The sequence below is a fragment of the Hirundo rustica genome, chromosome 3 (assembly GCF_015227805.2).
Source record: "Hirundo rustica isolate bHirRus1 chromosome 3, bHirRus1.pri.v3, whole genome shotgun sequence".
Lineage (NCBI taxonomy): Eukaryota > Metazoa > Chordata > Aves > Passeriformes > Hirundinidae > Hirundo > Hirundo rustica.
The window spans coordinates 54,236,301-54,263,929 of NC_053452.1; the positions used below are offsets into that span (position 1 = coordinate 54,236,301).

At 40.3% G+C, this 27,629-nt stretch overlaps 1 protein-coding gene across 6 annotated transcripts in view; it reads right to left on the minus strand.

The window, feature by feature from the left end:
- TULP4 (TUB like protein 4) overlaps positions 1–27,629 on the minus strand; it is a 155,958-nt gene that overhangs the window by 17,376 nt on the left and 110,953 nt on the right. For all 6 annotated transcript variants that reach the window (XM_040060905.2, XM_040060909.2, XM_040060906.2 and 3 more), the window contains 4 exons: positions 17,484–17,664; positions 14,859–14,993; positions 10,406–10,572; positions 1,298–1,522 (listed from right to left, as the gene is read on the minus strand). In XM_040060905.2, coding sequence (XP_039916839.1) covers positions 1,298–1,522; positions 10,406–10,572; positions 14,859–14,993; positions 17,484–17,664 — 708 coding nt within the window. The remainder of the gene's footprint in view (positions 1–1,297; positions 1,523–10,405; positions 10,573–14,858; positions 14,994–17,483; positions 17,665–27,629) is intronic.

Below are 27,629 nucleotides of genomic sequence, written 5' to 3' on the forward strand. Positions count from 1 at the left end.
TGCCTAGCACTGAAGGCACGGCTGGCAACAGGCGAGCGGGTGACTGGGGAAGAGGCAGGGCGAAGTGTAAGTGCTGACGGGGCTCCAGAAACACCCAGGAACAGGACAGGCTGTGGCTTCTGGGAACCCCGCCTCCGCCTCTCAGCTACGCAGCGCCACAGCCGCTCTCAGGCTGGCATCTCTCTGGGAGGGGACACAAGGGCCGGCGGCACCGATGTGTCCCTGTACTGCCCTCTGACCCCCAGGGCTCCCAGCCCACTGCTGCCTTCATCCAGCCCATCCAGACCCCTCCCCTGCCTTCCCTGACAGCCAGGAAATGGCCACTGACGCTCTGGAGAGGGGTGGCTCTGGAACAACGTGGAAAGCATCCTGGGGAGAAGGATGGAAAGAACTAGAAAGAACTGGAGACTTCCAGTCTGATAAATGCTCTGCATCTTTGGAGATCCAGGAGTTATGATTACAGCAAGGCATTTATAGTCAAATCTGACAAATGAAATGATTTACAGTTGCACAAACTGCCCTGATTAGCAGCATCCAAATGGAGCCATGTTGAATTATTATTTTGTAGGCATAGTTTGTTCTGATTTAAGCTGGGCCAACCCCACTGACTTCAAATTAGTTGTTCTAGCTCTGCCATGTTTTAACAAGGACCTCTGTCTCAAGAGACTGCTGTAACACATACACAAAAAGTCACAAAAATGTATGTTTGAATGTCAAGCATTTACCAGGTAATGCTCTGCTTTATAGGCTGTGATAAACAACTTGGAAATCCCAAGATGTTACTGAGAGAAAAACTATGAAACAAACAGGTTGTGCAGAAGATTCTGCTCGTGGTACAGGAAAAGATGTGATACCAGGTTTGTTATTCCATAGCACTGTTGGAGCAGTAAGATTAGCAAAACTCACTGTTAGTAGGAAAAGTGTCTTAACCCTAACCTTCCTGGCTATATAAGCATTCATGTGACATGTACAGAGGCAAGAGTTTTACTCCTGTGAGTGCCCCCCAAACTGTGACAGAGTATTATCACCAGCATGAGCTTCTTCAGAAGTCTTTGTGAGTCACCAGCACATTTTACCCTTGTAACATACTTGGAAAGGCCATCTCCATGCAATAATGCATATCAGCATGTGTGAGCTTTCTTTTCAGATTTTTAATAGGCACCAAATGCATCAGTGGGGTCTTGAAGAGGATATGAAAGCTTTTAAAATTATAATGTCTTATAATTTAGCCATTGCCACTGAGGAGCACCATGGAGGGGGGAGATCTAGTAACACTTGCCTTTTTCTCTCTTTTTACCTTGATTGTTGGTATAAAGGCAGTGGTGAGGTACGAGCAGAGCCGAGGGGGCAGGGTCAGCTTGTTGATGTCCTTGTCATCCCGCAGACAGCTGGCAATGGTCTGCTGGCACAGCAGCTGCAGACTGGAGACCCTGTGCTCCACTCTGACAACGTACAGCGCGGGCCCAGAAGCCATCAGCAGGCGGGAATCCCTGTGACCCCAACAGATCGAGATGATGGGACGCTGCACGAAGAGCAAAAGGATACAACTTCAAAAGATTTTGTGCAAAAGATCTTTTTCCAGGATGGCTGCACAAGTGATCACATGAATTCAGCACCAATCACATTACCCAAAGTCTTCCAGAAACTTAAAAGCGCCCACCACTGTCCACAGACGAATGTGAACATCTGAAATCATCAAAAACAGCAGTTGATGTTTATTCAGTGATTTTTACTCAGGATGCTTAAAGCTCTTCACGCAAGGAATCAGCTACCAAATCTAGTGCCTAGATAGGATAAGTGACTTTAAAGATACAGGGTGTTGAGAAGCAGGGTGTTTTGATGCCCTATCCAAATGATTGATTCAGTCATCTAATCAGTCCTCATCCACTGGTAACAGCTTATATTTTACAAATGGAAAGTTAAATTATATGCCCAAGTGGAGAAAACACAATCAACTTTCTTGTCTTGTGCCAAGTCTTCTGCTGCAGTGGTTCTTTTGAACTATTCCCAGAGGAACTGAACTGTGAAAGAACACCAGGAAGGCAAGAGAGAATGGCCTTTTGTCTTCTACTTGTCTGCACTCAGAAATGTCCAAATCACCACAGTAGAAACAGAGAGAGTGAGGGCCAACTGGTACTAAATGTCACAATATGGAACATAATAATGGTAAACAAACACTGCTGCTTAGGACATTTATTTCCTGCTTGCAAGGAGCTCCCTAAACTTTTTTCTAAATCCCATCTTTTCTTGTAAAGTACCAGTCTGTTGTGACCTCCTCTTGCCCTAACATTACTTTTGCCCTTAAGTGTTACTTGCATCCACCTGTCATCTCTTGCTGTCCGTGTTACAAAGCACCTGTATTTGCTTATACACACACACCGTGTGGTATTTCAATCCCATCTGCTACCCCTGTGCAAATAAACAACACAGAGTAAAGATGAAACTCTAACTCCATGAAGAATACTATAGAGCAGGCTGCCATCAGTGAACTACAAGATTTACTCCTTTCTTTGAAGGTCTTCCTTGTTTTTACCACCTGTGACACTGAGAAGTTTAAGCAGGCATGTTCTTCATCTAAATTCTGAACTGCATTTAATTAAAAAGTCACGGAATCTTTAAGTGTTGGAATATTTCTTCACAAGATGCACCAAAGAAGAAAAAGTCAAGACTCCTGTATTAGCAGCATGGTACCCAGATAGCAGGGTTAGGACAGTCCAGAGGTTACTCATCTGGTCTGGAGAAAAAGCTTCCCTTCCATTTACAAATTCAAGATGCTTAAAGGCGAGTAACTGGGAAAAGATGTTTTTATGTGACTGATATGAAGCAAAATGCAGCTGGCACAGCACTATATCAATGTTTATCATCAAGATAAAGCACTGGATGAAAAACCTTTTCACAGAAGAGATCTTCCCTACTACATCACCTTATCCTAGATTTAAATTTCAAGGAAAATACTAGTTTTACAGTAGGAGGAATGAAGGAACTTCTTTTTAATTACATCTAGGCAATACCAAACACACACCTCCCATGAAGGCACAAATCTTCAGGCTGACTGATATGCAAACAGAAAGCAGCAACATGTGAACCTTGTGATTTTCACAGTAATTGTTAATTGCATTTTGTAGTGGAGTACTTCAGAAGAACTGAGAAATCCTTTGTATACCATCAATAATTCTTCATGGCTTGTCATAACCATGACCTGTGGGACACGGCCTTATATTTGAGGAGGGGTCACATGAAGTATCCCCTACTGATTGGTATTTTCATGATTTGTGAGTGTGGCTCAGCCTTCGCACTGTCTGGCAGCAACGTTCAAGCTGCTTACCAAATAAATGCTATTGAAAAGGCACTGGCACAAGGTAGGTACCTGCCACATCTACTATATGACAGCCTGAGAACAGCACAGTACAAGTGACCCTGATTTTCCCCAAGGGCTGAATCCCAGCATGGGCAGCACTATCCACCTGATCATTACTGTGGGATCCAAAGTGTGTCCTGCTGCTCACCTCGCATCAGCTTACCTATAAACACAGTGAGGGAACAAACAAGTATGTGACTTGGCACACAAATGTTTATTTATTGGACAGACTTTAATGTCAGAAGAGAAATATCCCAGCTATCACAATCCATACAGCACATCCAGACCTGATGTCTCATACTGCAGCTATTATAACCCAACATATCACACCCAGGTAGGACATTCTTCATCCAAATAGAGTCAAATAAAACCACCTCTTTCCTCAGGTTACTGCTGCACACAGAGAACATCAGAGGTGCAGACAGAAGCAGTGCAAGAACCTTTGCAATCTAAAACACAGTCTCAAGGGAAAGGCTTTTCAGAAGCTTTGAAACATGGGGTGGGACCTCTGACAACACAGCACTGTGGAGCTCTGAAGAGTAGAAAGAAGCTGAAAACTTCACCACCGTTTTCCAACAGGCAACCATAATTCAGTCACCTTCTAAACTTCTAATGTATGATGATCTTTTATTCTGTTTATGAATGTATATGCAAACAATATGTGAGTGGGTGCATGTGTAAACAAACACACACACAATACCTACAAGTGCTGTACTGTTTGTAAATCACGACATTTCTACTCTTCCATTTGTACAATTAGTCTCCCCACACATCTCATCATGCTTTAACATTTTCAACCTCAACAAAGAGCACTTGGCACCACACCACCAGACACACCTTGACTTCCTTTCTCTGAAATGATCAGACCCTTGGTGCTCCTCCAGCCCAGTATTCATCAACATTCAATCTACAGTGAAGGGCTAAGACTTCAGATGAGCTTCAGGGAAAATCAGCCTGTCATTACAGGCTTGGAGAAATAAAAGATCACCCAAATGCCAGATATGACCTGACCTTTAAAGTACTGCTCCAATAGAATATTTTTCAATAACTGTGCTTCCTAGTCTTTCCCTTGCTGGCCAAAGACGTGAATCAATTACTGCAGCAAGTCAGTTAAGAGCTGGCCACAGCTTTCTTTTCAAACTCTACTGAGAAAAAACAATTGACCTCCAACATCCAACACAAAAGCATTACTCCTCATAAAGTATCCACTTATTTGAACTGTTTTAGCAAAACAAGGAAGGACAAAAGTTGTTGTATCCCAAAGCTGTTGCACCCACCTTTTACAAAACGAACAAGCAGACTCTAGGACAGAAGAATTTTATTTTCTATGTTTGCACAATTGGGGTTTTTTTTCTGCTAGGAACAAAGAAACGCAGCTACAAATAGAGCATGAGAATTTCTAATCTCACTTTGCATATAAAAGTAACATCAGGTTTTGAAAAACCTCAGCATAAACTGTAAATACCTGAATGAATTCCAGGGTTTAATTACCAACAGGTAACTCTATGATGATTATATATTAGAAACCATTGGCTAAAACACACACACACACACACACACACACACACACACACAGACACACACAAAAAACCAAAAAAACACCACCAACCAAAAAACCCCCCATGCTTTATCAGGAAAATACTGACTGAATACACATCTCAACAAGGGACCAATAAGGAGCTCTTTTGCCATTTCTTTCCAAGTGGGCTTGAAAGTGAGCTACAGCTACTCAAATCTGTACGCCCAGCTGGGATGTCGATTCCCCTTAGAAAAGCATGCAGGAATGGATATTCCCACTCAAAGCTCTGTGGCTGTTTCTTGTAAGTCACTCTACTGTCTCTCTTATGGGAGAGAACACAATTTATATACATTCCATCACTTGTATGCAGTTCAGTCAATGAAAACACTGTTCTAGCTGATTCTTGCTGCCTGCCTTGAGCTCAGAAATCCTGAGCCATGGGGTCTGCCTGCTGCTTGAACTAATCCCTTGTTTGTTGGTACCAGGACTCCCACTGGTAATGAAATAAAAATAGTATTCCAGGGCAGAAAGCCCAGGAACTAGCAGGACTTTTCTCAGGAGGAAGAACACAACTGCAAAATAGTATCCAGTGAATGGCATGTGTAAGTATATTGCTTGCTTGCTCTCAGTGCAGACTGCTGATGGGAGATGCACACTCCTCCCTCTCAGAGACAAGCTGAAAGGTGCAATGGCTGCAGTGCCCACCTGGCTCTTGTGTGTGCACACCTCTGCACTGCCACAGCGTTCATGGATGGCTGTGGAAAAGCAACTAACACTCCTTCATTCTTCTGCTCCTCATATTTACAGTGGAAAAAATATTAACTTCTAAGAACGGACGGTGACAAATGATAAGAAATCTGCCACTGCCGTGGCCTGACATGATTTTTGATGTAATAAACTCTTATTTGATTTGCAGCTGTTTCTTAGATCCTATTTCTACAGTATTTTTTTAAAGAAGTCAATACAACAAGGCTCCATTTTAACAGAAAGAGGTGCTTAGAAAAGTGTCTTCAATTTCCAGTGCTGATCAAAATCCATTTTTGCAGCAGAGATGATCCTATGGCCTATACAGAGAACACCAAGGTCTTTATTGATATCCTAAAGCATGTTTCACCAGATAGTTCTAAACTGTTGCTTTTTTTCCTGTAAGATAATAAACTCTTCTTGAAGCTTTGTCGTCACCCCATAATAACTAAATAAAATTGATTTCAGGCAATATAAATGAAAGGCAAAACTAATTCAGATGCAACAAACCTGAACACTCTGTGTGAAATAAATGAAGAAAAGTAAGCAAGGTCTGCTCAGCTGAATAACATAAAAAGCAGCCTCTTCTTTCAGAACCCTTTGACCTGAATTGAACCTAAAATTGCACCTTCCTTCTCTAGCCTTTACAGAACTACCAGGTTTCTGCAGGATCATATAATCTTAAATCTATTCATTTAGATGCTGGGATACTTCTAGCAGAGAAGCAGTCTGTGAAATGCTGACAGCAGCAGGTCTATAGCAAGTTGGTCGTCTTCTGGAACGTCTTCAAAGACTTCTGGAAATGCCTTCCATAAAGATTTAGTCTTTGGTACAGCACTTTGAATTAGGTTTTAAAATATTACGCTGATAAACATGGGGTTTTTACATTTAATCTTGTTATCTATACCAGATGTGAAGCTTAGTTCACTCTCATTCTCCTTCACAGCACCCAAGATGTAATCTGTACTCACACCAGCTACACAGTCATATAAAACCTTAAAGTAATGTAAATTTACTGTAGAATTAAAAGTGTATGGAGGAGATCTGCATTGTAGCTTCTAAATCTGTGCTCTTGTTCCCCTGGTCCTCTCTGGGACATATTAAAAAACCCGAGAAATTGAAGAAAGGACCAAATACATGCCACAAGATGGAACCATTAGAAAGGAAAAAATTCACAAGTTTGTTAAAGTTGGCAATTAGATAATGTTGAAAAGATCCTGTAGGAGACTCCTGTTTAAAGTTCAGGATATAGGAAGATATAAAGCATCTGTTTCCAATCAGAAGCAGGTACAGTTAGTTAATACAATAAAGATCTGTCTGCACATTAGATGAGAACTTCTAAAATGACAGAACTGGGTTGCAGCATTTGGTAAACAATTTTAGCAAGACTATAAAACAATCTTAATGGAGTTGATTATTCTCATCCCTGCTTGATGCCAGGGAAAAGTTGTGAGGACTTACCAAACAATGTAAGAAATTAACATTCTTCCAATAAAAACATTACGACCAGCAGGGCAGCCTGCTGTCGCAATCTCATTTTTAAATGTTGAAAAAGCAGGACCATGAAAAAACCGGGCATATTTTTGGTACCTCACATTGGTGTTTGTGGCTTATACAAGGACAGGTGTAGTAAGAGGTAAATTTTACAGAAATTGATAGCATGTTTTTGAATGGTGATCAGCTGATCACCAGCCCTTAAGATATGTTCTCTGCATAGAATTCAGTTCAATATTTGACCAGCCCTTAGCGATGCTTTTTTCAGCTCCTTCCACTCTATTCTGCAAACACATCCTTGCACAAGAGCCAGGAACAGGAGCGACTGCTGCACTAATGCCAACTCCACCACTCTGTTTATGAATGTTGTTTCTCAAGCAAAGCTACTGTTTTTATCTCAGTACTTCTAAACAAGTGTGATTTCCCTATCTAGAGTTCCATAGTCAACAAACTTCGTTTATGAGCTATAAATTCCTACACTGAAGGTAAAAGCTTAAGAGAGTTAATCCAACAAGACAGAGGATGCCAAAACCACACTAAAGCTGGAGGAGAAGGCAGCACATAAAACATCTTGAAGGGATCCACAACAACAGTCATCACTGAGATGAGTTACCTGCAGTTCCCAAATCTATTCTACCACTGGGGTTTGCAGTGACTTTATGTTCAGTAACATTCCAGCCAAGCTGCATATAAATCCTGTCAGTCTTAGACTGAGTTTTGTTATAAACAATAAAATCTCATTCCTGAATATCCTACCGAAGACAGGACAGACAAACAGCAGAAACAAAAACAGTTTAGCGTGTTTTACTGATAAAATTTTCAGGTATCTGCTATGTCAAAGAATTGGGACAGAGGATCACATAGAAAATCAGTTTTGTACCTGTAATCCATTATTTTTTAGGTTCATGGTTGTTTTATTTTTTCTGGCTTTTGTATTCAGGACAACATGCATTTATAATCAATGTGCTTTTCCAGTGACATATTTGCTGCTTCATAAGAAAGTCTTAGCAGGAGAGTTCAAAATGAGGAAATTTTTTTTTTTTCTTCAGCTGTTTTTTAGTTCAGTAACCAGTGATGAATTTTCTAAAATCCCATTACAAGGCTGGCTGCCGTGGTACAGAAAACAAATTAATTTACTCTGATGAATTTGTCATGAGACAAATTACTAGGACCACTGACTCACTCTCATCTTTGCATACATATCTTTAGAGCAGAGGCACATAACAGCATAACAGAAGTTACCAGCAGTTACCAGCAATTTTTTTGCAACAGTGGTTTTTATCTGGTTTTGTCAGTAAACTAAATACTTGACGATGTTCTAGCATACCTGTCCTTTAGCTGGTAATACTGCTAGACCAGCATTCAAACACACAGGAGAATAGAGTCCACATGAACAGATACAGGTGTTCTTCTGAAAGACCCCTCACTTCCTCCTGCAGCTGAGTAAATATGAATTTAGATGCACCAAATAAAGAGACTAAACACTGACTAATAAGAGGAGAGAGGTAGCTCTAATTTTAGGTAGGTTTATGCACACAGTTTTTAAATACACATAAATATATCAGTTTGAATGTTATTTTTATCCTGATTTCCAAAGGAAATGAGACTCCCTGATTCTGTTATTAAGTGGTGGTTGCCTCTCCCTGACTGTCCTCATCCTTCACTTGCAACCTGGCTTACAACTTCTGAGGTTGTTGGGTTTTAGTCTGCAGTTGACAATGGGGGAAGAAATCTCCATTTCATTAAAATACTGCTATTCCCAACAAAAATAGCAGCTGGAAAGAGCAGAAAGGCTTATGTTACTAGTTCCACTATTATAAATACTGCAGTACAAACTTGGCATTCACCTGCTCTGTCTGACCTCTCAGCTGCCCCGTAAGCACTCACATAATGGCAGAATAATTAGCCCCCACATCAGCCACAATATGTGCTTTCTCCCAGCTGGTTGACGAGAAAGGAGAAGAGCTGAAAACATGAAAAGAAGTTGAAGCTATACATGGAGAACCAGAGGAGATGAAAGTATTTAAATGAAGGAGAGTCTGATATTAGCAGGAACAAAGCAGTGATGGAAAAGCTCAAACACACGCGTACCTGGGGCAACCTGACCTGATGGGTTCTGATGCTCAAACCACAGAGTGATTTCACAGCCTGGCACCAGAGCGTTCAACAGCTAAAGTGCACATACTGAGTTCTGGTACTCAAGTAACAGAACAAGGTTTGCTTTCCACCTGGGCTGGGAAAAAGCAACACTGATAAAAATATGTTTTCTTCAGAACTGATCCAGAGAGGAAAGGACTGTGCTACTTTGCTGCAAGGGCTACGTTTAGGAAAATAAAGCTGTGTTTATGGGTAAGTCTTTAGGTACCTAAATTAACATTAGATATCACTGTACATATCTAGGTTGGCTTTAGAGACCATTATTTTACACTTTACATGGCTAAAGAACTCTATCTAAATTAGAGTGCTAAGGTTAATAAGCACAGGTTAATGCTAAATGTACGCAAACACAAAGGCTTAGCAGATGGTTTACTATGTCACCCTTCTGCATCCATTCCAGATCAGGTTACTGGAAAAAAAAATGACAATACATGGTATCATCATTAAATATAATTAATATATCGACAGCATTTTCCTTCACTTTCAGATTTTAAAGCTATTACAAAGTTTCATTACTAGCAGAAATCAGAATGGAGTCATCCCTATTCTGCAGAAAATGACACAGAATTACATTCAGCTGGGCTCTGAAGTACCAGCAAAGACCTGTGAAGCATGTTTTGCTCCTGAGCAGCTCAACAGACCATGTGCTGGCATTTACTTGGCAACTTACATGACTGAGGTTACTGCATCACACCAAATGATTGTACATTAGAAAATTACAATAACAAAGATGAAATAATCTTGTAGTTATGATACTGGACTTGGAATACTTTTGTCCAGCTCTTGGCTCTGCTACAACATTAAGCAAGTTATTCAGGATTTTTTTCTCCTCAGTCACTTATCCATAAAACAACGCAATTTTCTTTTCCTATCTGTCTGTTCATGGCCCAGTGAGTTTGGGAAACAAACGTTCTCCTTTCGTATTTCCACAATACCTAGCACAGTGGACCTCAGAATCAGGTGCAGCCTTGCATGTCTACCTTAATGCAAACAACCATTGTTCACAGCCCATTTTTATCTCTATGGTGTTTTAGGATGCAACAATTTCCACACTGCAGGTCTACAGTAGTGAGCTAATGTGGAAAAAACAAATCAGCAAAGCATGGAGAACAGACTTTAAAAATGCCTCCTACCTGCACAGGTGTCTCCAGAGTGTAGATATGTTCCCCACGCACGTTGTAGAACTTTACAAGTGCGCTTTTCAGTAGGGAGCCATTGCTGAGGTCAAGCAGCTGGTTCTGCTTCTCCATGCCTGCTACTGCAAGCAGGTCTCCTTGTGTGCACCACTGCACCACCACATCTGAAATCACAAAGATGCTTTGCAATAACCACTGACTAGAAACAACAGGAACAGCGTTTCCAGATGCTGCAAAGTGACTTGAACAGATAAAACACGCTCTCAAAAGTTACTCAAGTACTTAAAAACCTATATCCTTTCATTGAAATAGCAGGAGATATGTCACGGGTGCACTTCTGAGAATGACTCTTTTATTTTGTAAATTGAAAAAAAAAAGGAAGTGTTAAATATCATTTTCTCTCTATTGTGAGTCTAGAATGTAGAAAGCAGTTGCTCCTAAACACCTAAGAAAAGAATTTACCAGAGATGTTGAAACTGATGTGAAAGATCCTACATACAGCTTTGGGGTAAATAAGTGGAATCAATTATTAGGCAGATAAATAATCTTACCAAGAGAGCAGCAAAGAGTGCTTGTTTGGAAAGGCCTATAGTGCAAAAAAGCAGAATATCTGTCAATGCCTCATGTTCTCACTGGCTGTCAATATAACTTTTAGCATAACTCAAACTAGAGTTACAACAGTATAACACGAAACTAAAAGTACTTGGACTTTTGTCCATAAATACATACGGTCTCCATATCATGTGTTTTCTTTTGCCACCATCACTCCAAGATGATGAGGGCTCTAGAGAATCTCTCTTATGAGGAGAGACTGAGGGAGCTGGGCTTGTTTGGTCTAGAGCAGCCTGAGAGTGGATCTTATTATCTCAAAGGCTTGTGCCGAGAAGATGGTGCCAGGCTCTTTTCAGTGGTGCCCAGTAAGAGGATGAGGAGCATCTCATTTAGCATAAACTAAAGTACAAGAAGTTCCATCTCAACATGAGGAAGAACTTCTTTACGCTGAGGGCAGCAGAGCACTGGAAGAGGCTGCCCAGGAAGGCTGAGGAGTCTCCCTCTCTGGAGCCATTCAAAACCCACCAAGGCAAGTCCCTGTCTAACCTGTTCTAGAGGACCCTGCCTTGGCAGGGGGGTTGGACTGGCTGATAGCCAGAGGTCCCTTCCAACCCTAACGATTCTGTGACTGACTTGTGAAAATCGGCTCAGCTGCTTAGCAGGGCTTTGCTGGAATCACACAGGGACCACTCAGACTCTCATCTACACAGATATGAAAATACGTATCAGTTACTTCTCTTACAGGCGCCTCATGATGAGGGACGCCCACAGCTTAATTTGGGGATGCTTATTTCAAACCCTTATATCCTCCAGTTCTTTGTCACACTTCAAGAGTAACTCTAAAACAGTATTTTGCTTTTCTGCTCATGTTTCAAAGGCAGATTTGCATGTTCAAGGAATACCGAGCTACTCTTTAAATCTTTTTACTCTTAAACCGGAGGTGAAAGGCAGCTATTTTGTGCTGAGACAAAGGGAAGGTAAAGACAAAACTTTTGTGCTCTGGGTTGCTCAATCTGCCAAGAACCTTTTGAAGACACTTGTGGGCGAGAAGCTGTCTTCAAATGAAGAAGCAGGAGAGAAATGAGAGTTGGCAGGAAGGATCTCAAAATTGTTTCAAGTTGTCAACTTGTCATTTTCAGGGACTTTTATGTGCAATTTAAAATGGTTTTGTATTATTTCAACTTTCTGATATTTCTCATGGGAATTATGCTTCTGTACATATCAGAGAGAAGCTGTGTGTTCCCCAAGGTAATTCTTCTACAGCTAGGCATTGTATGCCTCTTGTTTTCTCTTAGTTTTCAGCCCTCTGATTAACCTACAATGGGATTTAATTCATGTTTCTCAGAGAGGAAAAAGATAGGCAGGTCAGAACTAAACAAGGCAAGCTGATCAGCTCCACTTTTGGTAACTGGATAATTATGGAACTACCATAATGAAAAAACTGTCTCCTTTGGATATATGTCTTCAGATAAAACTTTCAGCTGATCCCCATGACAAGAGGAAGAGGAGTGATTACTTTGTCCAGCCGTTTTCTCTCTCTCTGTCTCCCAAAGTCCTAGAATTAGACGGCTGCAAAGGCAGCAAAGGGGTGGATGTGGGCTGCAGCATCCCCCCAGGACAGTGTGGCTCCTCTGGAAGGCATGCACTGCCTACAGGACCTTCAGTGACTATTGGACCTTTACACAGAATAACTGATAAACAGAGATTCAAAATCAAATGGAGGTTTCATCTCAGGTAATGTCTAGAAGTGAATCACTGGATCAGTCACCCCTCAAGACTACTTTCCAGCCACCACATCCATGTGTATCAGCAAGCCTTGAACACTGAGCTCTGTAAATGTGCAACAGCTCTGCAGGCAGTAGTTGTGGCTGACTACTACAATCTACTATTAGTAGATGTAGCTCAGCAGTTCTGCAGGTAGCAGTGCACTAAAAATCACAGAGTTAAAAAGCACAAATTCAGGACCTCCTAATTCAGACTAGGACAGATACCAGGACTGTTCAAGCTGGATAAAAAGAATTTTTATTTGGGTAATCCAGTTATCAAGGTTTTTCCTCTGTCAATTTAACAGAAATATTCCCAGTAAAATGACGGCTCTGCAAAACTAGTAGAATATATGTATTCTATAAATATTAAAAATATAGTTACTTCTTGAAGTAGTTTCATAATTGCCTACTTTAAAAATACATTGAGTAGCCCACAACAGCCTATAAAGGCAAGGATATCTGCTGCAGAGACCACAGAGCAATACTTTGCGATTTTAAACAAAAACACATGAACGAGGACTTGTAGATAATACTGAAGACCATACTTGGTGGTTTTGCACACATTCTTGCCTGTGATAAAATCCAGTAAGATTTAGAGTCACTTGAAAAAAAATAAAGATACAGGAAGTGTGGACAACTATATAAAACCAGACATAAAATACTTTCCACTGTACAGCGCTTAAAACAACAGACAGTGATATCTCAATCATCTTTCTCTGTCTCACACACATTCCCAATCCAGTAAGACACTGCATGCTTTTTGTCTACTGATGAAAAAATTGTAGTCCAATTTATAACTAATAAAAATATTCCTACCCTATCTAGCATGTTAATATTTTGCTGCAGGAGGATGACATACTTAAGGGATCTTTCTTGCACTAGTGAAAGTCAATGTGGAAAGAGAAACAGGACAGACATCCTCAGCAAGATGGAGCCCTGAAACTCTAAACAGAAAATAAGATGGGGTTTGTTTCTCCCACTGTTCCCAGCTGAAAGCTAGACTAGATGACAACTCAAGACTGCTCAGTACTCTAATTACTCTAATATTGTAGAAATGCTGAGCAGACCCATTGCTGATTATCACAAGAGCTTCTTTAGGTTGGCTCCAGTTTTGCACGCTTCTGGTATCCTTTCAGCTGATGAAGTTTTCTGGATTGTAGGGTTGTCTCAAAATGCTGTGTTTTGCCACTCGCACAGCTCTTGTATTGGCACAGATGGAGAAAGGAATGGAAAAGAAACCTCAAAGGTGATGTTTTTACCTCCTAAGACTACTGTACCTAACACATCACCCAAAAACTGTGGGGCTGGCGTTAGGGCAACTTTTTCCCAAAAGTATCCCACTATTTCAGAATAGCTAAGAGTTTGCTCCAACAGCCTAATTCTCTTTCCATCTAATTTAAAACTAATTTACCTGTGGAGATGAAAAAGCTTCAGTGGAACCTATATTTAAGTATGTGCCTATGTGCTGTATTGAATTAAAATGTCTCTGCAGGCAAAGCACAGTAAATTGCATTGAGAGTGCTGGCAAAGTAAAGGACATTTTTAATAGGTAAGAACAGTAAAAACTTCAATGTGAGTTAAAGATTTTACATGGAATACTGACTGTATAAACATCCATGCACATCACTTAGCAAAATGTATAGTAATTAATCACTGGATTTTTTCTTCTCTCAGAATAACTTGCCTCTGGACAATTAATAATTCTAGCAAGTTTTCAATAATTGTGAGAACCAAAGCAGCATCACAATTTATACCAGATTACCAAAAGCATGGAAGACCTCGTGAATTAGGCATGCAAAGACAGTCTTACGTAGCAGAGACATTCACACAAAGAACCATAATCATATTAATATATTCTGCTGGAAAACTGCAAAACAGATCAATTGCCCCACAAAACCGCCACAAAAACAAGTTCTCAAAAACATTGTGAAACATTTTTTTCAAACACAAAAACTCCATCAGCCAAGAGCTGCTCTTCCTCCAGCAGGTGTCACTGCTGGAAACAGCAATAACAGCTCAGAGGGCTCGGGGGTTAAGGAGTGAGAGCCACAAAAATGTAACCTATGCACACATCATCAAAAATACAAGAAAAACAGGGCATAGGAGAGAGAGAAACGGCTTCTCTTTTGTACCTTTCAACCCTGAGCGGATGACAGTAGGAGACAAGTCGTCATAATTGTTCATTAAACTGATGTCTCCTGACGTGAAGCTGACAGTAAGCAGTGGCTTGGTGTTCTGCACCGGGACTGGATATGCAGCTGGTCCATCTGCAAAACAAAGCTCTGAGTGAGAAAAAGGTAAACAACCAAAAATAATCACATCCAGGCTGAAACACTCTGTACTTCTGCCTACCACCATCAGATGCTGTTCCAAGCCTCTCTACCTGCTTATTTCTGCAACATCTGTGGGCACAAGCAAAGCAGGTTTAGCTAGTTAAGCTTCTCAGTGTTTTTACTTTGTCAGTTTTTGCTGCACCATATCCACAGTCATTTCTGCATACACTGTTAAGTTACATAGTCGTGTTTTTCAGTCTTTTTCCATTTTCAGTTCCCCAAAGTGACAAAAAAATTGAAAACCAGTGCCTCAGAAGGCTTTCTTGGAACACCAATTGAAAACCAGCACGATGAACAATAAAATTACATTAAAAGTGATTTGTTCTATACACTTTTTGCTTGGGCAGATGCCGGGGACGACTCCTGAAGTCGCACAGAGATATTTTAAGAACTTCTAAGAGAACGTAGTGACCTTTCACAAATGACGGCATTCTAAATGTCCAGGCAGCAGCATGAAAAGATACCTGCCATTCTGCGTAACAGAATCCAATGAACCCAAAAGTAGAGGTGAGCCCAAATGGAACACTTGGCTTTAAAAACCATTTTTGCAAGTCTCTGATCCTCTGAGCTTGTTTTTCAGTGATTCATTAAAATCCCTTTGTTCAAATACTTCATGACCAATATTGCCATCTGCAGCTTTTGCTGTTTAACTCCTGTTTACAGTTTCTGAGAGGAGATGACACTGGTCCCTGATCAAGTGTCTCTCAAGGCCCAGACAACATCATTCCAGTCAACAAAAATGGCAGAACCAGTTAAGAGTAGCATTGCTTCCTGAACTTGTAAAAAAGCGGATAAGAAAGCATTTTGGAGAAAGATGTCTAGTAACTAGCACCTCTCTGTGTATATAATTTAATAGGAAAATCCCAACAAACTTCTAGTCCTTCCTACACATCTGTGTGAGTCAAAGGCTTGTCACCTTTGAGAGGTTTATGCTGCATCTGCTCTAAAGAAAACACATCATGTTTGGGTAATCATTAAAATAGGCTTGTAGGCTTGTAATGAGTCCACCCACCCCCTGACTGACTCAGAAAAAGCTAACACATTTGGATCATTTAAGTTCTCATCTGTGTACTCTGCAATATCACCACTCTCCAACTGGAACCTCAGCATTAAAAAAAAAAAAACCACAACAAAAACCCAGGAAAAATCCAATTTGTTGTTGTTGTCTATCTTGCTTTAGGAGCTTGCTATAGGTTGAAGTTTGTTTCTTTCCTACTAAGGTAAGAAATCTTACCCAGTATCAGAAGTGAGGCATGAAAGCCAAAATAAAATTCAGTTTTAAAATATGCTAACATTTTACCAGGTGATCAGATTACTTTCTTTCAGTATTTGTTAAATACATAGGCTGATTATATAGACAGATATACTGGAAAAGGTAGATTTTTTTGGTCTGAATCCAAATTAAGAGTTAAAACTGCAAAAGTCCTCAATGCAGAGGTTCGGATCCAAGATGCAAATTCAGAATTATTTTTGAATAGTTGTTATGCATTTAAAATTTTCACTGTACAATCACTGTTATATAAACTTAGTTCTTAATTTAGTTCAGGCTTTATACACTGGAACACTGAAACAGCTTACCTAGAGCTTATAAATGGATCAATTACATCAGCAGGAAGTATTACCATTACTTGAATGAGAAGGGTGGGACTGACAGTGCATGGACACCTAGGCCTCATACATCTTCGCTACTGATGATTTCCAAAGACTTTAAAACCAAAATATTCCACCAAACAAGTTGTATTGAGACTTAAGGAGAGGTAAGGATTTATTCCTGACTCTCTAGCTGGCAATGTGCTCTGAAGCATGTGAATTAATAACTTCAGCCAGCTCCAGTCACCCTGCTTTCACCCTGTGTAATTGCAGGAAATATCTTCATTTCTGAGCTTTCTGTGGTATTTATGGAACTCTTTATGTCAGGACTATGAAGGATGGGACTGTAAAGATGAGCATTACAGAAATCCTACGAAACAGAGATAAAACTAACTATATAGTACTTTACACCATGTCTAGTACTGCTGTCTTTTCAGGGGAATCTGTATAATCATGCATTAATTTCTGTGGCTGCACTCTGACAACCTCCATACACACAAACCACTGCAATACCTCATATCTGCTTATCAGGGAAACCTGACACGTCCCTATCCACTGTTTTTCACTCACCCTCACCGAAAACTTATCGAGCTTTGTGTGGTTCTCTCATTCGTGCAAACGGAGGCAGAGCAGCACAGATGAGGGACGAGCTGCAGCAAGGCTGGTGGCAGAGCTGGGAACAAACCCACTCTCCCACACCAGCTCTCTGCTCCACCAGAGCTTGGAACTGCGGCCACCCTGCTGCTTTTGCAGGGCATGACAACGCCCTGGCATTTGAGATGTCTTGACGAGCACGTGCAAAGGCGAGACAGGAGGGTGTGCGCGTAACCCTACCTTGCGGTGGGGAGTAGTCGTCGGAGTCCGTGTCGCTCTCGCTGCTGTCCTCCACCAGGAAGCTGGGGTAGTTCCAGGACATGTTGAGGATGCCGTCTGACTCGTGAAGGAGCACGTGGGCCAGCATTCGGCCATGGCAGTCCATGACGATAACCTGTCCATCAGCGGTGCCAAACAGCACCTGGAAATAACGCAACAGCCCTCAGTCCCTCCAAATGTCAGCCACGGCGCGCTCCTCCGCATGCACCCTGCAACTAACTAGCGACACTGGAAATTAACCGACAGCAAAGCAGTCATGGATGTGGAAGAGTAGGACACTGCAATCAAAGATGAACATAAAGAATGAAGTTAAAGCAGCGGAGTCTACAATTAAGTTCGTAAAATCTGTGAGCAAGTAATGTTTCATGGTGGATGTATTTCATTCACTTTAATATATGACATTACACTTCATTTGAGCTTGATCATTACCGCAATTAAAGTGAACTGGCAGAAAGGCTACCACAGATTCTTTAGCATTCTTGGATAATGCAAAAACCTCCTAAACCTGGTGGCAGAAACCGAGGTGTGCATCAGTCATAACAATATCAAAAGACACAGCTGACAAAAGTGAGATCCTAGCAGAGATTTCAAATGGCTTATGAGAAATAGAAAACTGAATAGAGAAGGACAGGTTGTTCAGTTGGTGAGCTAGAGAAGGTGGGAGAATGCCTTCCAAAAACAAAAACAGAGAGGCAAAAGCAGTATGATCAGTCAGCTGGAAGTAGATTATCATAGGCCAAGGGGAGGGCAATGTGCTGCACATCCAGGAGGAGATGAGAAGACCACCATTTCAAATACAAAATGGATAATCCAGGTTTTTCCTTGCCCTTAAACAACTCCATAGCCAATCACACAGACCGAAGTCAGACTGGCTGGAAACTGCAATTCCTTTTTAAATAAATTCTTCTTGAGGATTTAAGAAAGTTAAGATGCTGTATATTTGATCGATGTTAGGAAAAATTCAGGAAGTAAGGACTAATAAATCCTAAAGCAATAAATGCATTAGCCAAGGCTGTTGCTGCTATCATGTAATTCTGTATGAGGCAAACACACTTAAAAGCAAGTTTAAAAGCACCCATCAACCTTGAAAACTAGCCAGGATTAAAAATGAAGCTAAAAGGAAGGTCAAATCTTACACTTGCTCTTCCGTCTATCACCTATTTCCAGTACTTGTAAATTTAAGGTGCTAACAATTATATGCCCAGATCAGAAATTCACCTAGCCTTGTATTTTATCTTTAAGAGTGGTCAAGTGTTTGGAGTAAAAGAACAGGATGCACTGAGGCATCTCCCCTGCACACTCCTGTAGCTCTCAACAAAAAAACCCCCAATCCCTCTTCTCTGATAACTGATAGTATCATCTGGCAACCTTTAGTTCTTTATATTGAAAGAATCATGGATAATTGTTCCCTACTTACATTCTTAACACTGGTCACAATTTTAGAGACCTCTATTATCTAATTCCCTAGTCATCTCTTTCCCAAGCTCCAGAATCATAGCCTACTTAGGATCTCCATGTACAGTTGTTCAAAGCCTGCAATCACCCTCGGTGACCTCTGCTGTCAGAGGTCTTTTCCATCTTCCCACTGAGAGCCCGTGCCAGACTTGCAGCTTTCAATGTGTGTATTGTATCAGACTTATACAATAGTGGTCTCCTAGGAAGGCATTGTCATTATTGCACTTTTGAAAGTTTCAGAAAGGAAGTGTGGCTTCTTAAGTCTTAGTCAAAAAAAACCCAAAAAAACCCCCAAAAAATCCAAACCAGATTTTTCTTTTATGATCAACATAATAAAGGCTGTAAACAAGAACAACAATTTAACAGAACTCCCAACAAGTCATTAAAATCTTAAGAAAAACAATGGAGTTGTTTCCCATTATCAAAAATATTGAAAAAATCAGTATCTGTCTGCCTTAATAATTACATTATTACATGTTACAAATATTTTTGTGCTAAATAGTTGCTGGGTTAAAACAGCAGCTGAAGTTTGCTACAAGCCTCAGAATACTATTCTTGGATGTAAAAGCAAGAACTCAACCTCTGTTCACCTCACACTATCCTCCCTTGTAATCCCTTATTCTATTCTTCTTCTTCCACTTGTATCATCACATCTCCTTTCACACTGTTCATTATTTCCACTGTTTTCACATGGATGATCAGTGCACAGCCACCTTCACTATTCACTTTCAAAACACAGCCAGTCTATTTCTGATCTCAAAAAGTTTGTAAAACAAACTTTTACAAAGGCAAAAATCCTACCAGTTGTTACTGCTAGCCTCTCAAACCACTCTATAGTTTACTATAGATTAGTTTTGAACTAGTCTCCTAAAAGTTCTATAACTTCTAACAGAAGAGGTGAACCTCTATTTTTTCTGAAAATAGCAGTACAAGAGTCTGCCTCCTAAAACCCTGCAGAAACATTTTATAATTGGGTAGGAATAAAATCTTTGGACTCATCATTCAGCAGTTCAGTCTCATCTCAATCTAAAGCGAATTCTTTTGAGTAGCACTGCCCCCAAATAATTTAAAATTATGGAGTACTCAGTAATTTCCAATTCAGAACAGCTGCATGTCAGCCTCTTAATTCTTGCATTGGAACTTTGGAGAGCTCTTTAGCAACCCAGAAATATCAGAGGGCACACTTCATCTCTTCAGCCAGGCTGTAGGTTCCAAGGAGCAGCTTTAAGTTTCAGGGTTATTGTAGCAATACAACCTTTAAGATGAAAGCATTTATCAGCCTGATAGTCCTGCTGGCTGAACTCCTGCTGAAGCTGTAAAAATGTCTAATGGTGTTATCATCCATAACATTACTCAGGTTATAAATGCCACACTCAAGCTACTTATGTCAGATGAATAAAACTCTCTTGACCTTCAGACAAAAGGTTGAGCCACAGGATGTCCCTAAAGGATCTAACAGAGAAATTAAGAAGTTACATTTTAGATACCATTTTTTTTTTTTTTTGGGTATGTGTGTCTGTGTGTGTTTGCAGATCTAAGAGGTCAGACAGAATGTTGGAAAAAGGTAGCAACTTAATAGTGGTTTGTTAACCCTTTAACACAAAAGCTAAGTGACAATAAGAGTAATTTAAAAAACCCCAGGTACTTATATTGAAGTGGTTCTTTGGCCCCTTGTTCTGTTCTTCTCTTGACTCATCTCTCCTTTCATATTATTGCTTATTATTACAACTGATCTTACATGTATTATCACTTGCAAAATATGGAAAATCTGATAACCAAATACCTGAAATGACCCAATACATTCTGAGTGTGAGTCAGTACCACAACATTCATACCGCATGTCTTTACAAAATATCAAACATGATAAAGTCTACACTACGGTGAAGCTGTAGCTGATCAAAAATGACACAAATGCAGGGCTCCTGTAGTGCCCAGATGTTGAGTGCTTTGAAGGGGAAACTGTGATCAACAGCATTGGGATAGCACACACAGTTTTCCAAGTGTACAAAGAGTTGAAAGGTGGGTTCAGTTCTGAAACAAGTGTCTTAGTTCTCCATGAAACCCATGCTTGGTTTATCTGCTAAAACAAATCTGAATACCTGAAAAACGCCCTTCTCTGGAATGTGCTGGCCTCTTTAGTCTATGTGCTAACTTGAGATGAGTTTCACAACCGAGTTTTGGTAAATTAGTAGGTTTTTCAACTAAAGATTTTTCAACTATCATCCATGAAACCTAGCATTCAAGATTGCAACCTCGTTAAATACCCAAGATATCAAAGACACTTCAACTACCAGTCTGAAATACACCAATTTCTAAAAGACATATGGTAAGCAGAAGATGGGGTATTTTGCTCTGAGGTATTCCTCTTACAAAGAGATGAATATTACAACAGCCAAGAAGCTAAAAATTCAGCTCAAGAGGAACAGCTTGGATGAGCTGGGTGGCTTTGCTACATACGGATGCGTTGTGCTGAACTCTGCAGTTCCTGTAAGATCTGTTGTGATGTTGCAATGCTCTGGACCAGGCACAGGACCAGCACAAAGCGGTTTGGCAGCACCGAGATCCACAAGGCTACAAGGAAGTGACCAATGACCTGGTACACTGAAGGTCCAGCTCAGGAAGCTCACTGTTTTGCAAAAGTATAGTTTTCTAACAGCAGTGCTTCTTTTTCACATAACACACTTTGTTGCTATTTAATTTGGTTTAATATAAGTAGAGTGAACTCATCAACAGTAAGACTGCTCAAGCTTTATGATAATTGGAATACATACGAGGAGTAGAAGGCAGACTTATTTCCAGTCTCAGGTTTCGGTTGTACAAACTGAACAGTCAATAATGTTACAGAAAGATATCGATAAAACAAGATGCCTCTCTTCATGACATTTAATATTAACACTGAAGGTTTCTAATGTTGCTGGTTAAACAAAACTCCCAGGAAATCTGATCAATACATTCTCAGAACAGGGCCTGTCATTCTGCATCAGGGAAACGACCGAACCTTTGACTGAAACTGAAGTTGAAGCATTAGAAGCTGGATTTGCTATAGCTGCTGGAAGAAATATAAAGCCATTGGAGGCTACTTTAGGGTAGCACTTTTAAAGTGAGATATTCCAGTATCGTGATGCTGGAACGCTAAAAAAGGAACATGTGTCTGTTTTACTCCTGCTGGCTCAGGATTTTTAACAGATCCTCTCTGACTTTTACAAAGAACATACATCTGACAACTCTCAAATGCAAAACAACTCACAGACTCCATTAATTAAAACAGCACTGAAAATTAATCAGGCAAACTCCATCCTAGTACAATCTGATTCTTAAAACCCCAAATTTTTGCATACAGACAGAACTCACCTTGTAGGACTATGCAAGGTGCACTAACAGATTGCATCGAAATTCCTGGACACTCTGAAACATCCTGAAAATTAACATCATCTGTCATGAAATCTTAAGTGCTCTAATCTTCCCTAAGATGTGGCTGAGCTGTCAGTAACACCACTGAGCAATTTCTCAAGTTACATATCTTCCTTCTCCCACAAGACAGGTAGCAGCTTTTGGTTTTTAACACTCTCCAGGGTTTGTACGTTCCAAAGCTTGAAGGATTCCTTTTCCTACCCACTTGGCAAACATTGCCCTTTCAGTATTTTGTTTTACTCTCTGCCTTTGTGTGTGTGAGTGGCACACATACCTGCTGAAACCTTGGTGCCATCGTACCAGGCTGTATCAATGCTGCCACTCAGCAACTTGCCTGCACAGCTCTGCGTTTGCAGCTGCCTCGTTCTGTGTTTTGCTCCACTGCCCTTCACTTTCTCAAAATTTAGACCTGTCTTTATGCTTTCTTCTTCAGCCTCCTCCCCCATCTTCCCCTGCAGGAAGAACTAGGCACCTCAGGAACTACACTTTGCAAAAATGCTAAGAAGGTCAACTGTTTGCACTGTCAGAAGAAGCTGAGCAGTTAAAGGAAGCTCAGAATTAGTTCTGTTTGCTCTGATTTAGCCACCTGGACAGACATGAATATTTATGATCAGAACAGCCTTCACAGTTGTCACCATACTGCCATCACACTAATAGAGATAAATCTATTCTGCTGATTCAAAATTAATTGAACTACAAAGTGATAAATACACAAAATGATGGATCAGGTAGGCTTAGTAACAGAGGAAGTACAGGGAAAATTATTGCCTTTAATTATTTTCATTCATTAGCCTAACAAAAGAATGCCAGTCTTGCCAAGGCTTAATTACAGAATTCTGCAGTCCATTTAGATGTAGTAGTAGCATTTTGCATTCCTTGGGTTTTTCCTGTTTACTGTTTCTTCATCACAGAGCAGGAGACAGTGCAGCAAACTCCTCTTAGGATACATTAAAAAGTGAAAATTGGGGTTTTTTTCTCAGTGTCATATTTCTGGCTTTCCTTCTTTTTACCTCAAAATAGAGAGAGAAATAAAGAAAAGAAGAGTGAAGGAGACAGCTAGTCTCTTGCTGAATACTTTTTATTTCCATTAAAAATTCAGCCACTGTAAAACAATTTCTTGAACTGACACAAAAAGAGACATCACTAAAATTCACATACAAGCCCAGGGGGAAAGCACTAAATTTTTCTTGACTGCCTATATGTCCAAAAATCTTAGAAGCCTCTCTGTTTCCTTTGGACATGAGGAGTTACCAGCCCCACATATGACTGGTACAGCCCAGGATCGTTCAGCTAACTTCATATATAAACATACATATAGCAGTGAAATTCTCGTTCAAGGCCATTAATACTTTCAGAACCAGCACTGGCTTAGTTACTTACTTTCAGGCTCGCTCATTCTCTCTTTTACAAATTCTTTAGGATCTATATAACTATTACAGAGCCTTCAAATGAGAAGGCAAAATAAATCCATCAGAGATCTTGGTGACAAATCCATTTAATAAATATTGAAATACCAAAAACTGGGGATTCAAACTGCACTGGCTTTATTTCTCTCTAAAATAGTATAATGTAGCTGAATGACTGTAAATGAGATACAGCTTGCATGCCACTCCAGGAGTCAAAAATACAAGCAGCCTTAAAACTAGGATCACAAGCTATTAACTGCCCTGGACATGTCAGGATAGAAGCAATTGTCCAGGCAAAGATGTTAGATGAAATGCTATATGAAAGCATTTTGGCAAATCACAGAAAGAATGATTATTATACATTCTTGTAATTATACCTGGACTAATTCTGACTTGTGTATTCCACGTACACACGTTTCTATTTTCTATATTCCTTCTTGACTCTCAAGACATTTTTCAATAAAGTATCCTATAGCAATTAGATTTTTAACTGAAGAGTTGCCCTCCGATATAGTGTTCACTGTACTAATGATATGCCTCAGTTTACTTAAAATGTGAAAAAAAATCACATTTTAAGCAGCATGCAAAATGAATAAAAGGCCAACAGCTGAACACCTTCTACAGAACATCTTCTGTGGCAATTAACTTGGACAGGACTCCAAACCTGAACCACTGAACTCCCAGAGCAGAAGTACTCTGAAATATTCTTTGAACAGTACTGTTTTCTGATTCCCCACAAAACTGCCAGGAAAGTCTGTCTCTGAAAACACATATTCTTCACAAATATGCAATTACACATAGCAACTAAAACAACATCTGGTGGGAAAATGCAATTAGTTTTACCAACAAGCACTCAATCAGGAAAAGAAGTCAACTTATATACTTGGTAGTCTCTTGCATTATTCCCAAGTCAGGTTTTAGTTATTTCCTGAAAGATATGTTGACTGCTGAAGCTAAAATCTCATTCAGAGCTTTAGAAGTCTGAGAGTTTCTGCTGGGGTTTTGTGGCTTGTTTTTCTTCCTAATTGAAAATAGTATTACTTAGAAACAAGGACAGAACTCTCAACCAGTGAAAAAGCAACACAAAGCAGCTCAGAAGCAATGTCCTTGCTGTTTTGAATTTCAGAACATAGAATTAAGTTAAGCTATACACTAATGGAAGTTAGTCCCTCAACTTCTGCCCTCTCCTTCTAGGTCTTGGGTGCTGGCAGAGAGCAGTAACTCAGCGTGGTCAGGAAATACGTGCAATGGGTGAGGTCAAGTGTAACTGAGTCAACATGGAGTCAGGCTGAGTAATAAACTGTTACTGAATGAGGCACTGAAGAACGACTACTCTCTTAAAAAGCAAGGAAAGCAAGGAAGGATTAATTCCTTTTCAGTTTGCCAACAATCCCTCAACATCTGGATGCTGACAAGAAACTGGCTCCTGGACAAAGAACAGAGAGCTCAAGCTGAACCCATGCAGGATACAACACTGATGGGAAAGATTTTGGAGAATAAAGAGATATTGCTCCCATTTTCCTTTGGTAAACTATCTCTTTTTGTCAAATCAATGGAAAGACTATGTGGTATCACTTTCCAAAAATATCACCTTTCCTCTGCCATTTACTACAAAACTTGGCCTTGCTTTCCCAGACAAAACCTAGTGCAGAAATCCACAAATATTCTCCTCGAGATTCAATCACTCTAATCCCTGTTTTCTGCACCAAAGTTTCAGACTATTCACAGGCTTGAAGACATCTGACCCAAGTTCAAGACCCCATTTGGCTCCTAGTCTTCTTACTAAGTTTCCAAAAAATGGATGGATTAAGTCCCAGCGATGATAAGGTTCAAAATCAATCACACTGGCAGCTACATTTCTTTTGAACTAAAAAGATCACAAAGCTCTAGATGACCTGGGGATCCTGGGGCCAAAGTATTCTCAGCCAGGTGGTTTTGGCAATGGAATAATGGACTCTTCCTGAAAAATGCTGTAAAACCTTCAGAGTTTAGAGGGTTTTCCCTCAGTAAGAATTACACTTCCACTCACATGCCCTCTCCTGACCAGTTGAAAATCTGAAGAAACAAAGCAATTTTTCTACCCTACATATGACTTCTCCTTACAGAGCACCTTCCTGCAGAAGGTTCCATTTTTTCCCTAGACTGCTTAAAACGCAGCATAATTGCATGCTGCTCCCTCGCAGAGGTGCACAGCAAAACCCCATTCTTACTATTTGCCCCAGGGCTGAAGCATAGCACAGAGCTTTTCAAAACCACAAGTTCAAGTAAACACTCCCTGTCTCAGAGAACTAAAGACTTCAGGCTATATAAGCAAAATCTTTCTGTACAAGTGCCAGCAAGGTGAGAGGAGAGGCAAACGACTTCTTTCTTCCTGACACCTCCCACACAGAGACTGGTCTTGTTTCTATTTGCACTCATCTTTACTTTGCTGACTCAAACACTGATGCTTCAAAAATGTGAAACAGCACCGGGTAAAAAAATGATAAGTGGATGCATTAACTGAATAGCACAAGTTTTCATCTCTCCCTCCATCTCGGGCTTGTCACTGCCATCAACATCCTTCTTTCCTGAGGGAGGCGAAGACGTGGTGGAATGTGAAGCATTTAAACTTCAGATTCCAGTCAACTAAAATAGCAATACTGCGACCTGAGAGTCATAGGGAAAGAGTTACAAGGTACACTGCTGAGGCTGATCTGTACATCCTAGTAAATTGTGCTTCCAAAGGGATGTAGAAATCCATTCAGGCATTTGCTTTTTGCACTAACAAACATCAAATACCCTGTCTACAAGGACGAGAAAAACATTAAAACAGTTGTATTACTCCTTTCAGACAGAGTCATTAAGAGAAAAATTTCTGTGCAAGACTGATCTGAAACAGTCTCGACACGAAACACTGCAGGAGCTACAGAGAAAATGAGCCACGATGCCGACAGCCCATAAACAACCCCCATGTTACAGCTCTCAGGACTAGAACAAATGGCACCATCTCGTTAGCTCTCAGTGCCTTGCCTCTGCAGGCTGGATGAAGAGCATCCAGGGAAAGATTAGGCAAGGCACAGATGAAGCGAGTGGGAAGAAGAAAGCACATTGAAGCATCACCTTATTGCTCTGTTCCTCCAATTACCCGCTCAGTAACCGTGCAGTACAGACAAGGCTTTCTGGCAGGAAAAATTTGACTGGAATAAACCCACAGATAGATGCCACAGCTCCTGAATCCGTGGATGAACCCGAGAGGCTCCAAGGAGAACATCCTTGTTGCCTACCCTCTCCAAAACTCAAGGCAAAGCCTAAAAAGTCCTCATCTGAGCACAGAAATCTGCAGTGTAGCTGAGCACTGCTAGTGAGAAAAGGAAAGCGCAACCAAGAAATGACACGGTGCACCAAGCTGCTTTCTTCTTCCTTCTTTTTGGAAGCTGTATTCTCAGCAGAACGATGCATAAAAAGAGACAAAAAGAGACAAAAGAGACAAAGGAAAGGCAAAGGAAAAGTAATGCTAATACAACTATACACTGATATCAGAAAAAGAGGGGAGGAAAAAAAAGAGATATCTATTATTTAGGAAATAGCAGCAGAATACAGCTTGAAAACAAAGTAACAAAAGGAGATGGGAGAAAGAAAGGCAAAATAGCACTTAAAATTCACATTACTTTTCTCACAAAATCTGTCACTATTATGTACCATCATAAAAATCAAGTCCCCCAAGCAAAGAGCAAAAACAAAGTGTTGCTGGCTTCCAGCATGTATAAATATAAAAAACAAGAATACAAAGTCTCTGCAAAAATATTTAAACATTTTAAGGTTATATACACCCCCCCACATATCTTGTTTACAAAAG